Source organism: Cryptomeria japonica, chromosome 3, assembly GCF_030272615.1.
Source record: "Cryptomeria japonica chromosome 3, Sugi_1.0, whole genome shotgun sequence".
Lineage (NCBI taxonomy): Eukaryota > Viridiplantae > Streptophyta > Pinopsida > Cupressales > Cupressaceae > Cryptomeria > Cryptomeria japonica.
This window is the reverse complement of record NC_081407.1, coordinates 86145594-86161397: the sequence shown is the minus strand read 5'-3', so window position 1 is coordinate 86161397 and position 15804 is coordinate 86145594. Positions and strand designations below refer to the sequence as shown.

The 15804-nt window shown below is 34.9% G+C and overlaps 2 protein-coding genes across 2 annotated transcripts; both read left to right on the top strand.

The window, feature by feature from the left end:
- The first annotated feature begins 300 nt into the window (after positions 1-300).
- Positions 301-873, top strand: LOC131071006 (calmodulin-like protein 2). Its single transcript, XM_058006711.2, has one exon. It carries the CDS (start codon positions 301-303, stop codon positions 871-873), a length of 573 nt encoding a protein of 190 aa, XP_057862694.2.
- A 2996-nt stretch (positions 874-3869) lies between these two features.
- Positions 3870-4311, top strand: LOC131071005 (calmodulin-like protein 2). Its single transcript, XM_058006710.1, has 2 exons — positions 3870-3958; positions 4071-4311. The coding sequence occupies exons 1-2, from the start codon at positions 3870-3872 to the stop codon at positions 4309-4311; spliced, it is 330 nt and encodes a 109-aa protein (XP_057862693.1).
- Positions 4312-15804: the final 11493 nt, after the last annotated feature.

Here is a 15804-nt window from a genome sequence, read left to right as displayed (position 1 = left end):
CTATGGATCGACAGTAACAGCTCCCTGCATTTTTTCCCTGCCATTTTAAGAAATAATAAGTGTAGTTATAATGTATACATATATCAACCACGCCTGAAAATCGGTAGTCTTTGGCAGTGCAATAGAATTTCGTAAAATGTGAATAATATATACAATCTACTGACTAATTTATTAGAAGGAGAAAAGAAGGTTCGAGGCCATCGCAAGGAAGAAGAAGAGAAGATTCATTGGACACCTGTTCCCTCCACGATTCACGACGACTTTCTCTTTAGAAATGGAAAATTAATAGTTGCCGACTAGATGTCCCCACAGATGCTAATGCAGGCAATCACAAACATCTCTCCTCCGTTCCTATTTTTTCTTTCATTACAATCACCCAAGCAGCCTCTGCCATTTCTAAGAAGATTGATGGCCGATTTGAATGAAATTCGAAGAATATATGACATTGTGGATGAAAATGCAGATGGAATGGTAAGCGTTGATGAAATGTGCGGCTTCATTAACAGGCTCGGAATAGCACTGTCGGAACAAGATCTGAGATGCATTCTCAACAAAAATCTTCAGGAGGACCTGCCATTTGAGGAATTTGTTGATTTTTATCAATCCATCTTCAATCATCAAGTCGATGGAGAGAAAGACGAGTCCGAGGATCTGTTGGAGGCGTTCAGGGTTTTTCACCAGAACAAAGATGGGTACATTTCTTCTAAAGAGCTTCAGAAGGTGTTGTCCACAATGGGATTGATTCCTCGGGGACAAGATTCGCAATATTGCGAGAAAATGATATGCAGATTTGATTCGGACTGCAATGGAGTTCTGGATTTCTCTGAATTCAAAAATATGATGTCCTCTAAGCTTACTCCCTCATCAACATGAGGATCTGTGTATGTATGTGTAACAATTATTTACCGTCGAGTAAATATCTCGTGGAATAATATATATCTCTTCATATTTTTGGAAAGAGCGTTATTTTTGTCTAGACTCTGCAAGTTATCCCAATGTTTCGTCTTTATAATAACATCTACAGGGATTTGTGCATTTCTAAATCTCAGCGATCTTAAAAACTGATATATATTTTTGCTTGAAAAGTATTATATATGTAAGTTACTTATATGTTCTTTATGGAAAAAATAAAGATCTTTTTCTTGTTAATTTGTTGTAACGACAATTTGGAGTGTGTTAATGGTACTTTTTACCTTATTGAAATCCTGATTAGAGATATGAAAGAAAATCTATAATGGTCAGTTTAAAGTGAGCGCAGTCATAGCAATAAGATGTGCAACTGTTTTGTGTTCTGGCAACTTATTTTTAAAGAGAGAGTTTTGGCATATGCCCTTAAATTTTTTTCATGTATTAATTATTAAAAATTCAATTATAAAGAAATAATAATATATATGTTCACTACTTATAATGCTTGTAATAGTATTTATGGTATTTCATTATTATATGAGCAAGCATTTTTTTAATTTATTAGGGAAAATTTATTTAATTTAATTTCAAACAATAAAAGAAAAGTTTCGATTATATTTATTTCTTTGAAAATTAGACATATTCTAATGATTATGATTAGGTTTTATTTATGAGAGATTAAGATACAATACGTTTATGATTATTTCTTTGACTAGAACCTATCTCTTTATGAATTAATTGGTAGCATCTTGATTCTTAAGTAATAATTTAGTAGGGCGTGGGAGAAAGGAGAGTAGATGTTGAGAAGGAGAAAGGAAGTGATGGGAAAATAAAAAGGATGATTGTGTAAGCTTTGTAGGGTATTATAATAGACGAAATGTGTTGTCAAAAGGAAAGGGAGAGACATGCGACTAGGTAATGTAGGGCTAAAAGTTAGTAAATAGTTTTGTGAAGAAAAGAAATAAAGAGAAAGGTAGTGAAAATTTTAAAACTAGGTGTTGGGAAAGAGGAATTAAGTGTTAGGATGGGTGTATTAGGTGTTTGTTAGATCTAATGCAAAATGAAAATAAAGATGAAGTGTATGATCCAAATAGGGTTAAACAAACTAGGACTTGTGAACAGTTATTGAAGTGTTGCAAAAAGATAGAAGAAATGAATAGAGTAAAAGTGAATTTTAAAAAAGGCATAGTATGGTTTGAAAGGATGGAGAAAACACATTTTTTGGAAAACAGATATTTGTCATTTATGTTATAACTCAAAAACATAAAATAAAATAAGAGTCTAGAAATTTATGCTAATGAATTATGATGTGGGTTTTGGTGGTGAAGTGGTGTAAGGTTAAGAGGGTGGTGTTTCATGATATAAAAATGATTATTTGAAGGAACAAAGAAGTTGTAAGATGCAAATTACAAAACGTATTGAAATGCAAGGGGTTTTTGGTCTTTATCATAAGTAGAAATGTAAGTTCATATTGGGTTCACCTAATGAAAGAAATATTTAAGCACCCGTTGAGTGTTAATGAATCCAAGATAAATGTAAATTATTTCTTTGTACTAATTACCAATATAAATCATCTTACAAGTCCAAGATACATAAACAGTAAAAACAAGTTATTGATCTTATCTATAGATTATTAGTAAAACGAGATGAAAAATTGAAAATATGTCACAAAACTAGAAAATACTTATTTTAAAGAAATGAACAATATAAATGAATACTCCAGAATTGAATTTAAAAGTAAAAAAGACTATATACATCTAAAAAATTCTCTATTATAAACCTAAATCTTTCAAAAGACCTTATGAAAAATTTAGAAACTAAAACAATCCAAAAGAGGAACTGCACTACCATAATACTCAAGGGTTCCTTTCTCTTGTAGGTAACTCCTAACTTATTTTTCTATAATATAAAAAAATCCCCACATTCAGTTCAAAAGCATTGAAAAAGTAATCTAGTGTGAGGGACATAACAATTTCTTAATAAATTTATCTATGTTCAGAACATAAAAAATGATGATTACGTCCATGACACCTTCTGACATTTTCATTTATTTTAGGTATCCATCCAGATGTATAAGGAGTATTAGTCGCCGACTACAGCTGCCCCCAGTTACCATACTCACAAATTAAAGTAGAAATCACTGTCCTATGTTATCCGTGTTTTGGAATCATCATTTCTTCATCTCAATGCAAAGGTGGCATCACCCTTCTTCTTCCACATAACTGGAAAGATCTTTTCTTTTCCCTTACCAATGCCGACTGAACCATCTCTTTCTCCTATACGAGATCTTGCCACACATGGTAATCTGTCTAATCATAACTATATACGTTCTCGTTCAATAAGCAGATCCCCTACCATAAAATTGTAGGGGGGGGGCTATGGGCGAGTAGTTTATTCAGCCGCCCTACTATTCAACTATTAAAGGGGGGTGTGGGGGGGACGAGAGCGAGATCCATAGTTAGGGGACGAGAGCGAGATCCTTAGTTAAGGACTAGAATCGCGCTAGAATAAGCTAGAGTATTATTTCTTAATTAACTTGCTAGAAGAATGCGAGCCCATAGAAAACTATAGAAAGTGGGGGGCAGCCGAAATTTCTTGCCTCCCACCCACCCCCGCAGGCGGGATTGATTCGAGAACTTCTTGCAAAGGGTTCCATGCCACTCCGCCTCGCCTACTATTCTAAGGCGATTTAGTGAAGATCCAAGTTTCCCACATCGATCAATCTAAGGTAAGGTTCTGCAGCAGCAGGCGTAAGACAGAGATTCAGGCCAATCCTTATGTTGTATGTAACTTTTGGATTAGATTGTGGGACACAATCTAATCCAAAAACTGCATACAAGATTTAAATGAATTGTAAAAATCTTATAACTTATCCTCTTATACTTAACATCTCACCTACATTTCTATTTTTTTTCCTTTTATTGCAATATTCACCAGCTGCTTCTGCCATTCTAAGAACTGAAATGGCCGATTTAGATGAAATTCAGAGAATATATGACATTGTGGACGAAAACGCAGATGGAATGGTGAGCGTTGATGAAATGCATGGCTAGTTCTTTAACAAGCTCGGGATACCAATGTCGAAAAAAGATCTGAGATGCATGCTCTTCAACTAGGGCACCTGAGATTTGAGGAATTTGTGATTATTATCAATCCATCTTCAGTCATCAAGCCAATGAAGAAAAAGATGAGTCGGAGGATCTGTTGGAGGCATTTAGGAGTTTTGATCAGAACAAAGATGGGACGTACATTTCATCTGACGAGCTTCAGAATGTGCTGTCCACAATGGGATTGATTGCCCAGCGACAAGATTCGCAAACGTGCGAGGAAATGATCTGTAGATTTGATTCAGATTGCAATGGAGTTTGGATTTCTTCTGAATTAAAAAATATGATGTCTCCCTGATCCGTATAACAATCAGATACTATCGAGTAATTTTTCGTCGAATAATATTTCTTCATATTTTGTAATGATCTATGTAACAATCATTTACTGTCGACTAAATATTTCGTCGAATAATATATTTCTTCATATTTTTTAAAGAGTGTTATTTTTGTCTGGACTCTGCAGGTTATCCCAATGTGCCACCAAGATAATAAAATTTACAGGGATTTGTGCATTTCTAAATGCCATTGATCTCCAAAATTGGACATATATTTCTAATTGGAAATGCTATCACACTTGATTTTTCCTCTTTATGGAAAAAGTAATGGTAAATCTAAAGATGGATGGGTGTGTTGATGGTACATTCAACCTTCTTGAAACCCTCATTAGTGTTAGGATTGACAATTTCTTAGAGTAGATATCATTATTAAGATATCTTTCATTTTCTAGAATAGAGTGCAATTTTAGTAATAAGATTTTGGAACTGTGTTGTGTTCATGTTACTTATTTTAAGGTTAAATAAGTCTTTAAAAATTAAAAAATATCTTATAATATATATAATATATTTTTATACTTCAACAAATATCTTATAAAGTTTATTTGAATTGTAATCATTTATAAACATAAATGCATATTCATTATCTAAAACTTGAATTAAAAAAAAATAATATACATGTTTAGTGTATATAATAATCTAAATGGTATTTTACAATTATATTAGTAGGTATTTTTGGCTTACTCAAAAGACATCTAATTTAGTTAAATGAATAAAGAGAAGTTTTGTTATGTTTATTTTAATATTAAAATTATTGTAATAATTATATTTGCAAGTTCATTCATTTAAAATATTATAAACAATTAAGTAGTTTTGTAATTTTCATTCTAAAATATTATAAATATTATTTGTCAATGGGAAAAAGTGGACTAAGATTAAGAAGATGGTGGTGCTTATAGAAGATAAAAAAAAGTATTTGAAGGAACACAAGAATTGTAAGATGAACATTACAAAGGGTTATTTGAATGTAATATAGGTTTATTAATCCTCATTACAAATGAAAATGTAAGGTCATATTGAGTTCACCTAATGAAAAAACCTTAAGTGCTAATGAATCTAAGAGATATCTAGATTATTTCTTTATCCTAATTACTAAGATAAATCATCTTACGAGTTCAATATACATAAATAATAAAAATACTCTATTGATCTTATCTATAAATAATTAGTAAATTAAGATGGAAAATGGAAAACATGTCATAAAACTAGGAAATAGGTATTTAAAAGAAAAGAACAAGATAGGTGAATACTAGATTTGTTGAATTTGAAAGTTTAAAAAGGCTATGTGCATCTACTATCATCAATCTAAAGCTTTCAAAAGTTTTTGTTTTAGAAGTTGAGCACTAAATAAATCGAAGACAAACAATGTATTGGCATAGGGGCACTAAAATAATGCAAAATGGGTGTTCTTTTCTTTCTAAGTCACTCCTAACTTCTTTTTCCTATAATAATGATAGAAAAATCCCCACATTCACTCCAAAAGCATAAAAAAATTAAGTTAAAGTATGAGGGATGTAAAAAATTGGTATTTTTATTTAAGAAACAACCTCAATTAGTGTTTTGGGCAGTGTATTTATCCCAAAAATAGTATTTTTGTGGAAAATATGTGTACAAACCTAGGTGGCTTTATGTAAGTGTCATGTACAATAATGGTGATTATACAAACAAAACATATATGTTAGATCTACTACAAGTGTCTTGTGATTGTAATGGAGTCAACAAGTAATGGTAATGTTACCCCAAACAATTAACAAGACTATAGAAGAATGACAAAGAAAGGCTAAAGTGATACAAGCCCAAGGACAATGTCACTATCAATATATTGTGAGTGAAATGAGGTGCTTCAATAGTTCAAATAATAAAACTCTCATCACTTGTTTTATTCAACAACATGAAATGATTACAAAAAAGATATATAGAGCTCGATATTCAACTCAATCTTTGCAGGCTGATTAATGACCTAGTCCTTGTATGTTTTGCATCTCCTCTATCCTAGTCTTTGAAACATTGAGTCTAGTTGAAACTAAAGATTTTTTTTACTTTGTCATTCTCAATTGAAACTTCCCAATCTCTTCTATAAGGATTGATCCCTTTCCAATCGAATGCTATTTGATCTTGCCCCCCCCAAAATAAGACTGATTCACTATTATATTTCACATTGATTGTCATCCTCTCCTTCACCCAAATTAGTTCTTCCAAATTTAACAATTCCCCCCAAGTTATTTCACCCAACTTCCCTAACTATTGATTTCTACCAAGGAATGAAGCATCAATTTTGAAGTGTAACATTGAACCAACTGGAAATAAGGATTTCTTGACCACAACATGTCTTCGACCATAACATGTCGATTTATTTGTTCCATGTCGACTAACAGAAAGAATATGGTAAGAGAAACTGAACAAAACTCCAAACATTCTAATGAACACTAGAAACTAAACGAGAAGAGAAAACCAATATTGTCCAAATTTTTTTGATGCTCTTGCATCAGAATCCCTTGAAGATAAAAGTTCGTGAACTTTGATTCATGAGATCATCAATTGAAATTTTATATTTGGAGATATTAGGTGTAGTTATCTAAGAGGAATCCTCTAAAGGATGATTCCATCCTTTCACTAAGTACCTGAAATACTCTTTATTGCATCTTTTATTCAACAACTGCTTATCTAGAATGCATTCAATTTATAGTAAAGTTGACTAGGTTACTTCCTAGTCATGGATTTTCAACTCACACTCTATTGTTTCTTCATCTACAACACCTTTGTATGGATATAAATCAACTATATTGAAGATAGGGGGAATACCCATTCCTAGAGGAAGGTCAATCTTGTACGAATTTGCAGAAAAATTCTAAAGAATCTTGCAAGGACCTATTTTCTTCATTCTGATTTTATTAAATGCACCTATAGGAAACATTTTTTTCCTAAGATGAGCCAAAACAAGATCACCCTCTTGAAGATTAACTTCTCTTTGTTTCCTATCAACATACTATTTGCATTGTTGTTTGCTTCCTTGAATGTTCAACTTAACCTCCTCATGAAGGTCATGAATGAATTTGGCAAAGTCTTCTTCATTTGCACTCTGTTTCTCCATATCACCAAGAATAATGAGTTCAAATACACCCCTAGGATGCATGCCATAGACAATATAGAATGAGGTAAAACTTGTACTTTGGTTTTGTGAGTCATTATAGGAAAACTTATCTTGTGCCAAGGTTGTATCCCAACTTACTAGTGTGTTTCCAACAAGAAACCTCAATATATTACCCAAACTTCTACTAACAACCCGAGTTTGACCATCCATTTGGGGGTGATAAGAGGAACTAAAGCTGAGATGCGTACATGATTTCTTAAAAAGCATTCTCCAAAAACTTCCCACAAACTTTGTATCACTATCTGACACTATACTTCATGGAATACCATATAATATAACTACTTCTTTGGAAAACAAAGTAGCAATATTGGTTGCATCACTAGTAATAAATTGCATGAAATGAAATGGACCATTTTAGAGAATCTATGTATACTATAAATATATAATCTTTTCCTCTGAGTCCTAGAAAAATCCATAACAAAATCCATGCTTAGAAAATCCTATGCTCTAGATGGAATGATCAATAGTTGCTACAAATTAGTATTTTGACTTCTTTTCTTTGCATGTTGACAAAATCTACATCTCTCCACATGTTTGCTTACATCAGACTACATTTGTGGGCAATAATAATGTGCTTAGTTGTAGATGTGTTTTATCTTGTCTGAAATGTCTTGCTAGGCTGCCACAATGCTTCTCCTTCAAGAGATTTTCTCTCATGGACCCTCTAGGTATGTACAATAGATTGCTTTTGAATAAAAAACCTTTCTACAGCATAAAGTCAACCTAAGTGATTCTATCTCCATTGGTTCAACTACTACAAGCTTCATAAACTTCTTTGAAATCTAGATCATCCATATACAACTCTTTTAAACTGTCAAACCCAACACTATTAGGCTGAATTTCATGTAACAATATAAACTTCCTCTACTTAAAGCATCAACAACCTTGTTTGTTTTCCCACACTTATACTGCAACACGAAAAAACTTTTTTGATAGTCTACCCATTTTGTATGCCTCTGATTTAGTTTAAACTCTAGCCGTTTATGAACAATAATGCATGGTTATCTGTATAGATAATAAAATACTTGGGAAGAAAATAATGCCTCTACTTCTTGAAATATTTAACCAATGCATAAAATTCATGGTCATAATCTATCTATCTATCTATCTATCTATCTATCTATCTATATGTTTTTGATAGTCTAACTATTGGATAGGGCCAGTCCCCTTACATTAGGCTGGAGTGGGATCACTTTTGAATAGAGCTATTAACTAGTGACACCATATTTTTGAGGGGCCTCATCATCAGATTTGTTTGGTATTGGACTAATCTCCTTATAATTCCTCCTTATCACTGTAGCTGCAACCTCCTTATCACTCCATAGTCTCCTTATCTCTCCATCTACAACCTCAACCACCTGTCAAACTCCTTATCCCTCTACTACCCTTATCTCTCTATATTGTACTCCTTATACCTCCTGCTCCTTATCACTCCAATATTGCCTCTTCTCCATCTTCTTATTGCTCCACTTGATCTCCTTATCACTCCATTTTGCCTCCAACTTGATAGCTTTCCATTTTATCGCCTTATCTCTCCTTTGCTAGCCTTCCATAGCATTGACCCTCCTATATCTTCATGCCTTCTATTATGCATGAACATGATCCTTTTTTGGGTCATCCTTCTGCATATTTCCTTCCCCCGTACAATGCCCTGTCACAGCCTCATCAACAACATCATCCGTAGTGTTGAATGACTCACCACATAAACCATAGGCCAAGGGGCTCGAGAGAGCTTCAAACCTAAGACCTCCTACATAGGAGGCAAATAGATTTGCCACTATGTCATGATATTTCTTCTTAGCATCATTTAATTTATCACTAAAATAAGCAATCAGTTTCCCTTCTTGATTAAGAATAGCCATATTTCCAAGCTAGTAGAATCACATTCAACTTAAATACTTTATTGAAATCAAGAAATGCAAGTATAGGTTTCTTAGTTACTCTATGTTTGAAAAATTGGAAACTCTTTTTAGGTTCTTTGGTCCATTCAAATTTATTTTTAAAACCATTAATTGTGTTAAGAATAGGTGCAAATATATGATTAAATTTTAAAAAAAAATTCATGTAGAAACTAGAAAGCCCACACAAAATTCTTACCTAAGATGCATTGTTACGTGTTGGCCAATCAAAAATGGCTTGAAATTTAGCCTTTTCCATATTTAATCCATCCTTGGATGCTACAAAACCTAAATAAATCACTTAAGTTTACATAAATACACACTTTTTTAGATTTACCAGTAACTTCTCCTCATGCAACCTTGTTATAACCATCCCCAAATTTTAAAGACCTGTTCTTCTTTAGAGCTACTGAAAATGAAAATATCATCAAGATACATAATAACATACTTCATTATAATTTTTTTAATAATTCATTCATAAAGTCTCATAAAAGTACTAGGTGCATTTGTAAGCCCAAATGGCATAGCTATCCATTCATAAAGTCGACAATTAGTCTTAAATGTTGTTTTCCACGCATCTCTAGGTTAGATCCCAATCTAATGATAGTCACTTTTTAGATCTATATTTGAAAAATACATAGACCCACTCTAACAATCCATTATCATTATCCATTATTGGAATAGGAAACGTATATCTGATTGTACTCTTATTGATGGATTTGGAGTTTGTGCATATTCTCCATTTGCCTTATTTGTTAGGTATTATAATTGTAGGAACAATACAAGGACTAAGAATCTCTCTTATCAACCCTTTTTCAAGCAATTCTTCAGCTTGTTTCCTAATATCATAAAATCCTTAGAAGTCAATCTATATGCAACCTTGTTTGGAAGGATAGCTCCAGGAATCAAATGCATGTGATGAATAACAATCCTCATGGTGGGAAACTCATTAGGTAAATTTTCTACTACAATATCCATATGCTCATTCAAGATTTCATATATCTTCATAGGAAAATCATCCAAGTTTGTAGAGCTAAGAATAACTTTGGACTTGAGTACCAAATAAAACCCCACTTCTTCATCCTTCATGGCATGTAAAATTCTTTTCTACTCACCATGATTACCTTGCTATTGTTGCTACTGCTACTACACTCTTCTTGTTCTTGAAAAATAATCAAAGTATGCTTGACACCATTATTCTCCAAAGAAAAGTGTTATTCCTCCCATCATGCATGGATTTCTAATCAAAATGCAAAGGTCTACCAAACAACACATGAAAAACATCCATGTGTATGATATCGCACATGAAACTATCCTTATAACTTCCAATTTTTAAATTCCCATAAGTCTTTTTTCATATACCAATAATTAATGCCCCTTTTGTAGCCAAGAAAATTTATAAGGGGAAGGATGTTAATTCTTTTAAGACCTAGTTTCTCCACCATTTCAATGACCATGAGATTATGAGTACTACTAGTATCAATAATCAATTTGCAACACTTAACTTTTTCCTTGCATTTTTTTTTGAACAAATCTTTTCATTGCACTAGTTTAGGGCTCTCCTATGATGTCTTTGACAAAAAACTTTCAAATAGAAATGACTCTCCAAACTCAGGTTCCTCGTTGTCATGAGAAAGTGATCCTATAATTTCTTGGTCTTCTTATACAATTTGATTTCTTCTTTTTGACTTTGTATGACCTCCTTGTGAAAACTAAGGAAACTCCCAACTCTTATGACCAACATATTGGTTTCATTTGAAACATTTACCTAAAAAAACTCTTCCCCTTCCTTGAAAATTTCCTCTATCATATGATCTAACTCCTTTTTTTTTATAACATCCTCTTTCTTGATTGAATGGTGAACTATAACTCTCAACCCCGTCATCTTAATGGTGTTGATGTCCTCTTCTAGCATCCCTCTTCCTCTAAAGCCTATGCCTCTATTTGTTCCTTGTTGATTTTTATTCCTCACAAGATTGTCCTTTGCCTTAATGGAAAACTAATAGGCTTCTTAAAGGGTAAGTGCACCAAGATGGTGTGCAAAAAGGGGGTAATAAGTGGACAATTTTTTTTTTCTTTTTCTTTCTGAAATCAGGTAAACCTGAACTTGGAGGAGAAATTTGAGAGTCATCAATTCAAGATATGAAGATACTCAAAGAATAAATATTATAGTATTCTGAATCTAGTTTTCAAAATACTAATTTGTTTAAAAATTGGATAAGATTAAGGGGGTCAAATCCTTCATGCACTAAAAATACATGCTGATTTTTTCTGAAAAACATAACATAGTGTCTGACGTGCACATCAAAAAAGTTATAGTTAGATTTAGTATTTTGACAAATATTTTGGTATAAATATAGCTAAGACTGAGCACTAGAAGTTGTGTATTATTTTGTAATTTTTTGTTGAGTATTTTTTTTTTTGATTGTTTGAATCGAGCCTATCTTGAAAATTAGGTACTTGTTCATGTTTAAAGCATAACTTACACCAAAATAATAAAAAATGCAATTTTTTTTAAATTGTAAATAATCAAGTGCGCTACAATAATATATAAAGTTTTTAGAATTTGGATAATTAGATCAAAAGTTATTAAAAAAATGGTACACATATGTCTATGAGAACTATGGAGACAATAGTAAAAGAAATTCAAAAATAATATGTTATTAATGTTCAAATTTCAAAAAATATATGGTTAGAAAGCTCAAAAGATGGGTGAAAATATAGTGCAAATTTTAGAAAAAACCAGTTGATGAAGTGTAAACATGATGATGACAAAGTCAAGAAACCAAGTTGATAAAACACATCAAAAAGGAGGGAAATGGAGGGAAGTCAAACTTCCAACCTGTAGCTTTGTCATCCAAGGCTATTAACAAGCCTAAATAAACTAACGAATGTACGGTGTATTTTTAATATGAAGTGTGTACGCGGTTTTAATAAATAAAACTACGTATGAGGTATTTTGAATATGAAGCATGTACGAGGTTTTAATAAAGAAAACCGCATATGAGGTTTTAAGAAGACAAACTGCATACAGGGTTCAATTAATAAAGTTAGATTAGTAATATTGACTTGTATGCAATTCATTTAGAATTCTATTAGGTTTTTCAGTAGGATATATACATAAAATATAACATTTAAGTATAAGTGGCTTTTCTCTTATACTTTAAGTTATATTTAATGTATATATTATCGGGATGTTTGAGAGTGGTTTCACATCTCTGGGAGTCATAATGCAGATTCTAGATTTTAGGAGATCCTATAATTTTTCAAACTTAGTCAAATGTCAGTAATGAGAAGGCTTGCATCATCATTCACTCGCTATCTCTCTATCTCACGCTATTTGTCTCCCCTAAGCTCTAGACCTATCTATTTTCTTATTTCTCTCATCCTTTCTTCACCTCTCCCTATCTCACTCTCTCCTCTCTCCCCAAGCTTTGGATATCATAATTTCTTAAACATAATCAAATTTCAGTAATCACTAAGCTCTTATTATCTACATAATCTACCTACCCTTTTTCACTCCCCCTTAAAATATTTATCTAAATACCTACATAGATAGAGAGAGAGGTGCAAAGGGAAGGATAGAGATATGTAGATAGGTTAGATAGATAGAAGTGGAGGTGATATTTAGAGAGAGAGAGAGAGAGAGAGAGAGAGAGAGAGAGAGAGAGAGAGAGAGAGAGGATGTAGAGAGTTAGGGGAGTTAAAAGTAGTGAGGGTTGAAAAGAGTGGTAGGTAGAGAGAAGGAGAGGGATTTTTAAGAGTGTGAGATAAAGAAAAATAGATAGGGAAGGAATAAGGGCCAACGTGAGAAAGACAAAAGTAGAGAGCCCTACCTTCCTCCCTCCCTCTCTCTCACTTTATATCTCTCTCTCCCCCTCTCCCCCTCTCCCCCTCTCCTTCAATCAACCTCTCCCTTCCTCCATCTCTCTCACTTCAACTCTCTCTCAACCCCTCCCTTCCTCTCACATGGGCTCTCTCTATCTCCAGTATCTTCTTCTCTTTCCATCAACCTCTCTCTCTCTCTCAACCCTTCCGTTCCTACACCCCTCTCTCTCACTTGGGATATTTCTCTAGTCTCATGCTCATTTTCCATCCCTTCCCCCTCTCACTTAGTCTCTATCTCTCTCTTAGGTTAGGATTGAGAGGGAGAGAGGGAAAGAGAGGATGAGATACTTGATAGAGAACAAGAAAGGGAGTATGAGAGAAATAAAGAGTGTTATAGGGAAAGAGAGAGACTTGAGAGATAAAGAGAAAGGGAGAGAGGGAGAGAGGGAAAGAATATGAGAGAGAGACACTTGAGAGAGGATGGGGGAGGGAGAAAGGGAAAGATGAAGAGAATAGGAAAGAAAGACACCTAAGAAAGAGGGGGGAGAGAGAGACCTGGTAGAGGGAGAGAAGGGTAGAGAGGGAAAGAATGGGAGGGAGTGAGGGAGAGAGAGGGAGAACGAGACACTTGAGAGAGAGAGAGAGAGAGAGAGAGAGAGAGAGAGAGAGAGAGAGACCTAAGAGAGAGGGAGAGAGGAGTAAGAGTGAGAGAGATAGAGAGAGTGATAGAGAGAGTGAGAGAGGAAGGGGAGGGAGAGAGGGAGAGAGGGGAGAGAGAGGGACAGGTAGGGAGGGAGAGAGGGAAATAATGGGAGAGAGACACCTAAGAGAGAGGGAGAGAGAGATAGAGAAAGGGAAAGGGAGGGGTAGGGAGAGATGGAGAGAGAGAGATAAAGAGAGAGAGTGAGATAATGAGAGAGAGAGAGACGCCTAAGAGAGGGGAGTGAGAGAGAGATAGAGATAGAGGGTGAGGGCAAGAAGGGGTTTGGGAGGGAGAGAGGTAAAAAGAGTTAGAGGGAAAGAGATATAGACCATATGGTGTCCTAAGGGGTCATATTGTGTCCTATAACCTCTTAAGACCCCATATGACCCCTTGGACACCATATGATGTCATTATTGGTCATATTGTGTCTTAAGGGGTCATATGGTGTCCTATGATCCCTTAGGACACTATATAACCCCTTAGGTGTTGTTAGGGGTCATATTATGTCCTAAGGGTTCATATGGTGTCCTATGACCCCTTAGGACACCATATGACCCCTTAGGAGACAATGTGGTGTCGTTAGGAGTTGTATGGTGTCCTAAAGGGTCATATGGTGTCCTACGACCCCTTAGGACACCATATGACCCCTTAGGACTCCATATGGTGTCGTTATGGGTTGTATGGTGTCCTAAGAGGTCATATGGTGATCTATGACCCCTTAGGACACCATTTCGTATCGTTATATAGTGTCCTTATGAGTCGTATGGTATCCAAAGGGGTCATGTGGTGTTTTATGACCCCTTAGGAGACCATATGACCCCTTAGGATATCAAATGGTGTCGTTATGGGTCGTATGGTGTCTTAAGGGTTCATATGGTTTCTTATGACCCCTTCAGACACCATATGACCCCTTATGTATCGTTAGGCTCATATGGTCTCCTACGACCCCTTAGGACACCATATGACCCCTTAAAACTCCATATGGTGTCGTTATGGGTCGTATGGTGTCCTAAGAGGACATATGGTGTTCTATGACCCCTTAGGACACCATTTGGTGTTGTTATGGTCGTATGGTGTGCTAAGGGGTCATATGGTGTCCTATGACCCCTTAGGACTCCATATGTCCCCCTAGGCATCTTTATGGGTCATATGGTGTTCTATGACCCCTTAGAACACCATATGACCCCTTAGGACTCCATACCGTGTCATTATGGGTTGTATGGTGTGCTAAGGGGTCATATGGTGTCTTATGACTCCTTAGGACTCCCTATGTTCACTTAGGTGTCTTTATGGGTCATATGGTGTCCTAAGGGGTCATATGGTGTCATATGGTGTCATTATGGGTCGTATGATGTCCTAAGGGGGTTACATAGTGTCCTATGACCCCTTAAGACACTGTATGACCCCTTAGGTGTAAGTAGGGGTCATATTATTTCCTAAGAGGTCATATGGTGTCCGATGACCCCTTAGGAAATCATATGACCCTTTAAGATACCATACGACCCATAACGGCACCATATGGTGTCCTAAGGGGTCATATGATGCCATATGACCCCTTAGGACACCATACAACCCATAACAACACCATATGGTGTCCTAAAGGGTCGTATGGCATTATATTACCCCTTAGGACACTATTGTTGTAGTTATATGTGCTAAGGGATGATATGGTGTTCTATGACCCCTTAGGTGTCGTTAGGGGTCATATTGTGTCCTAAGGGTCATATGGTGTCCTATGTCCCCTTAGGATGTACCATATGACCCTTTAGGACACATATGTTGTTTTTATGTGTTGTATAGTGTCTTATGACCCCTAGGACACCACATGACCCCTTAGGACACCATATGGTGTCGTTAGGGGTCATATGGTGTCCTAAGG

Bases quoted from the DNA above. Each gene is read 5' to 3' on its own strand.
- LOC131071006 (XM_058006711.2), top strand. From the start codon at position 301: ATGTCCCCACAGATGCTAATGCAGGCAATCACAAACATCTCTCCTCCG.
- LOC131071005 (XM_058006710.1), top strand. From the start codon at position 3,870: ATGGCCGATTTAGATGAAATTCAGAGAATATATGACATTGTGGACGAA. The intron at 3,959-4,070 runs GTTCTTTAACAA...ATCCATCTTCAG, and splicing joins GTTGATGAAATGCATGGCTA to TCATCAAGCCAATGAAGAAA.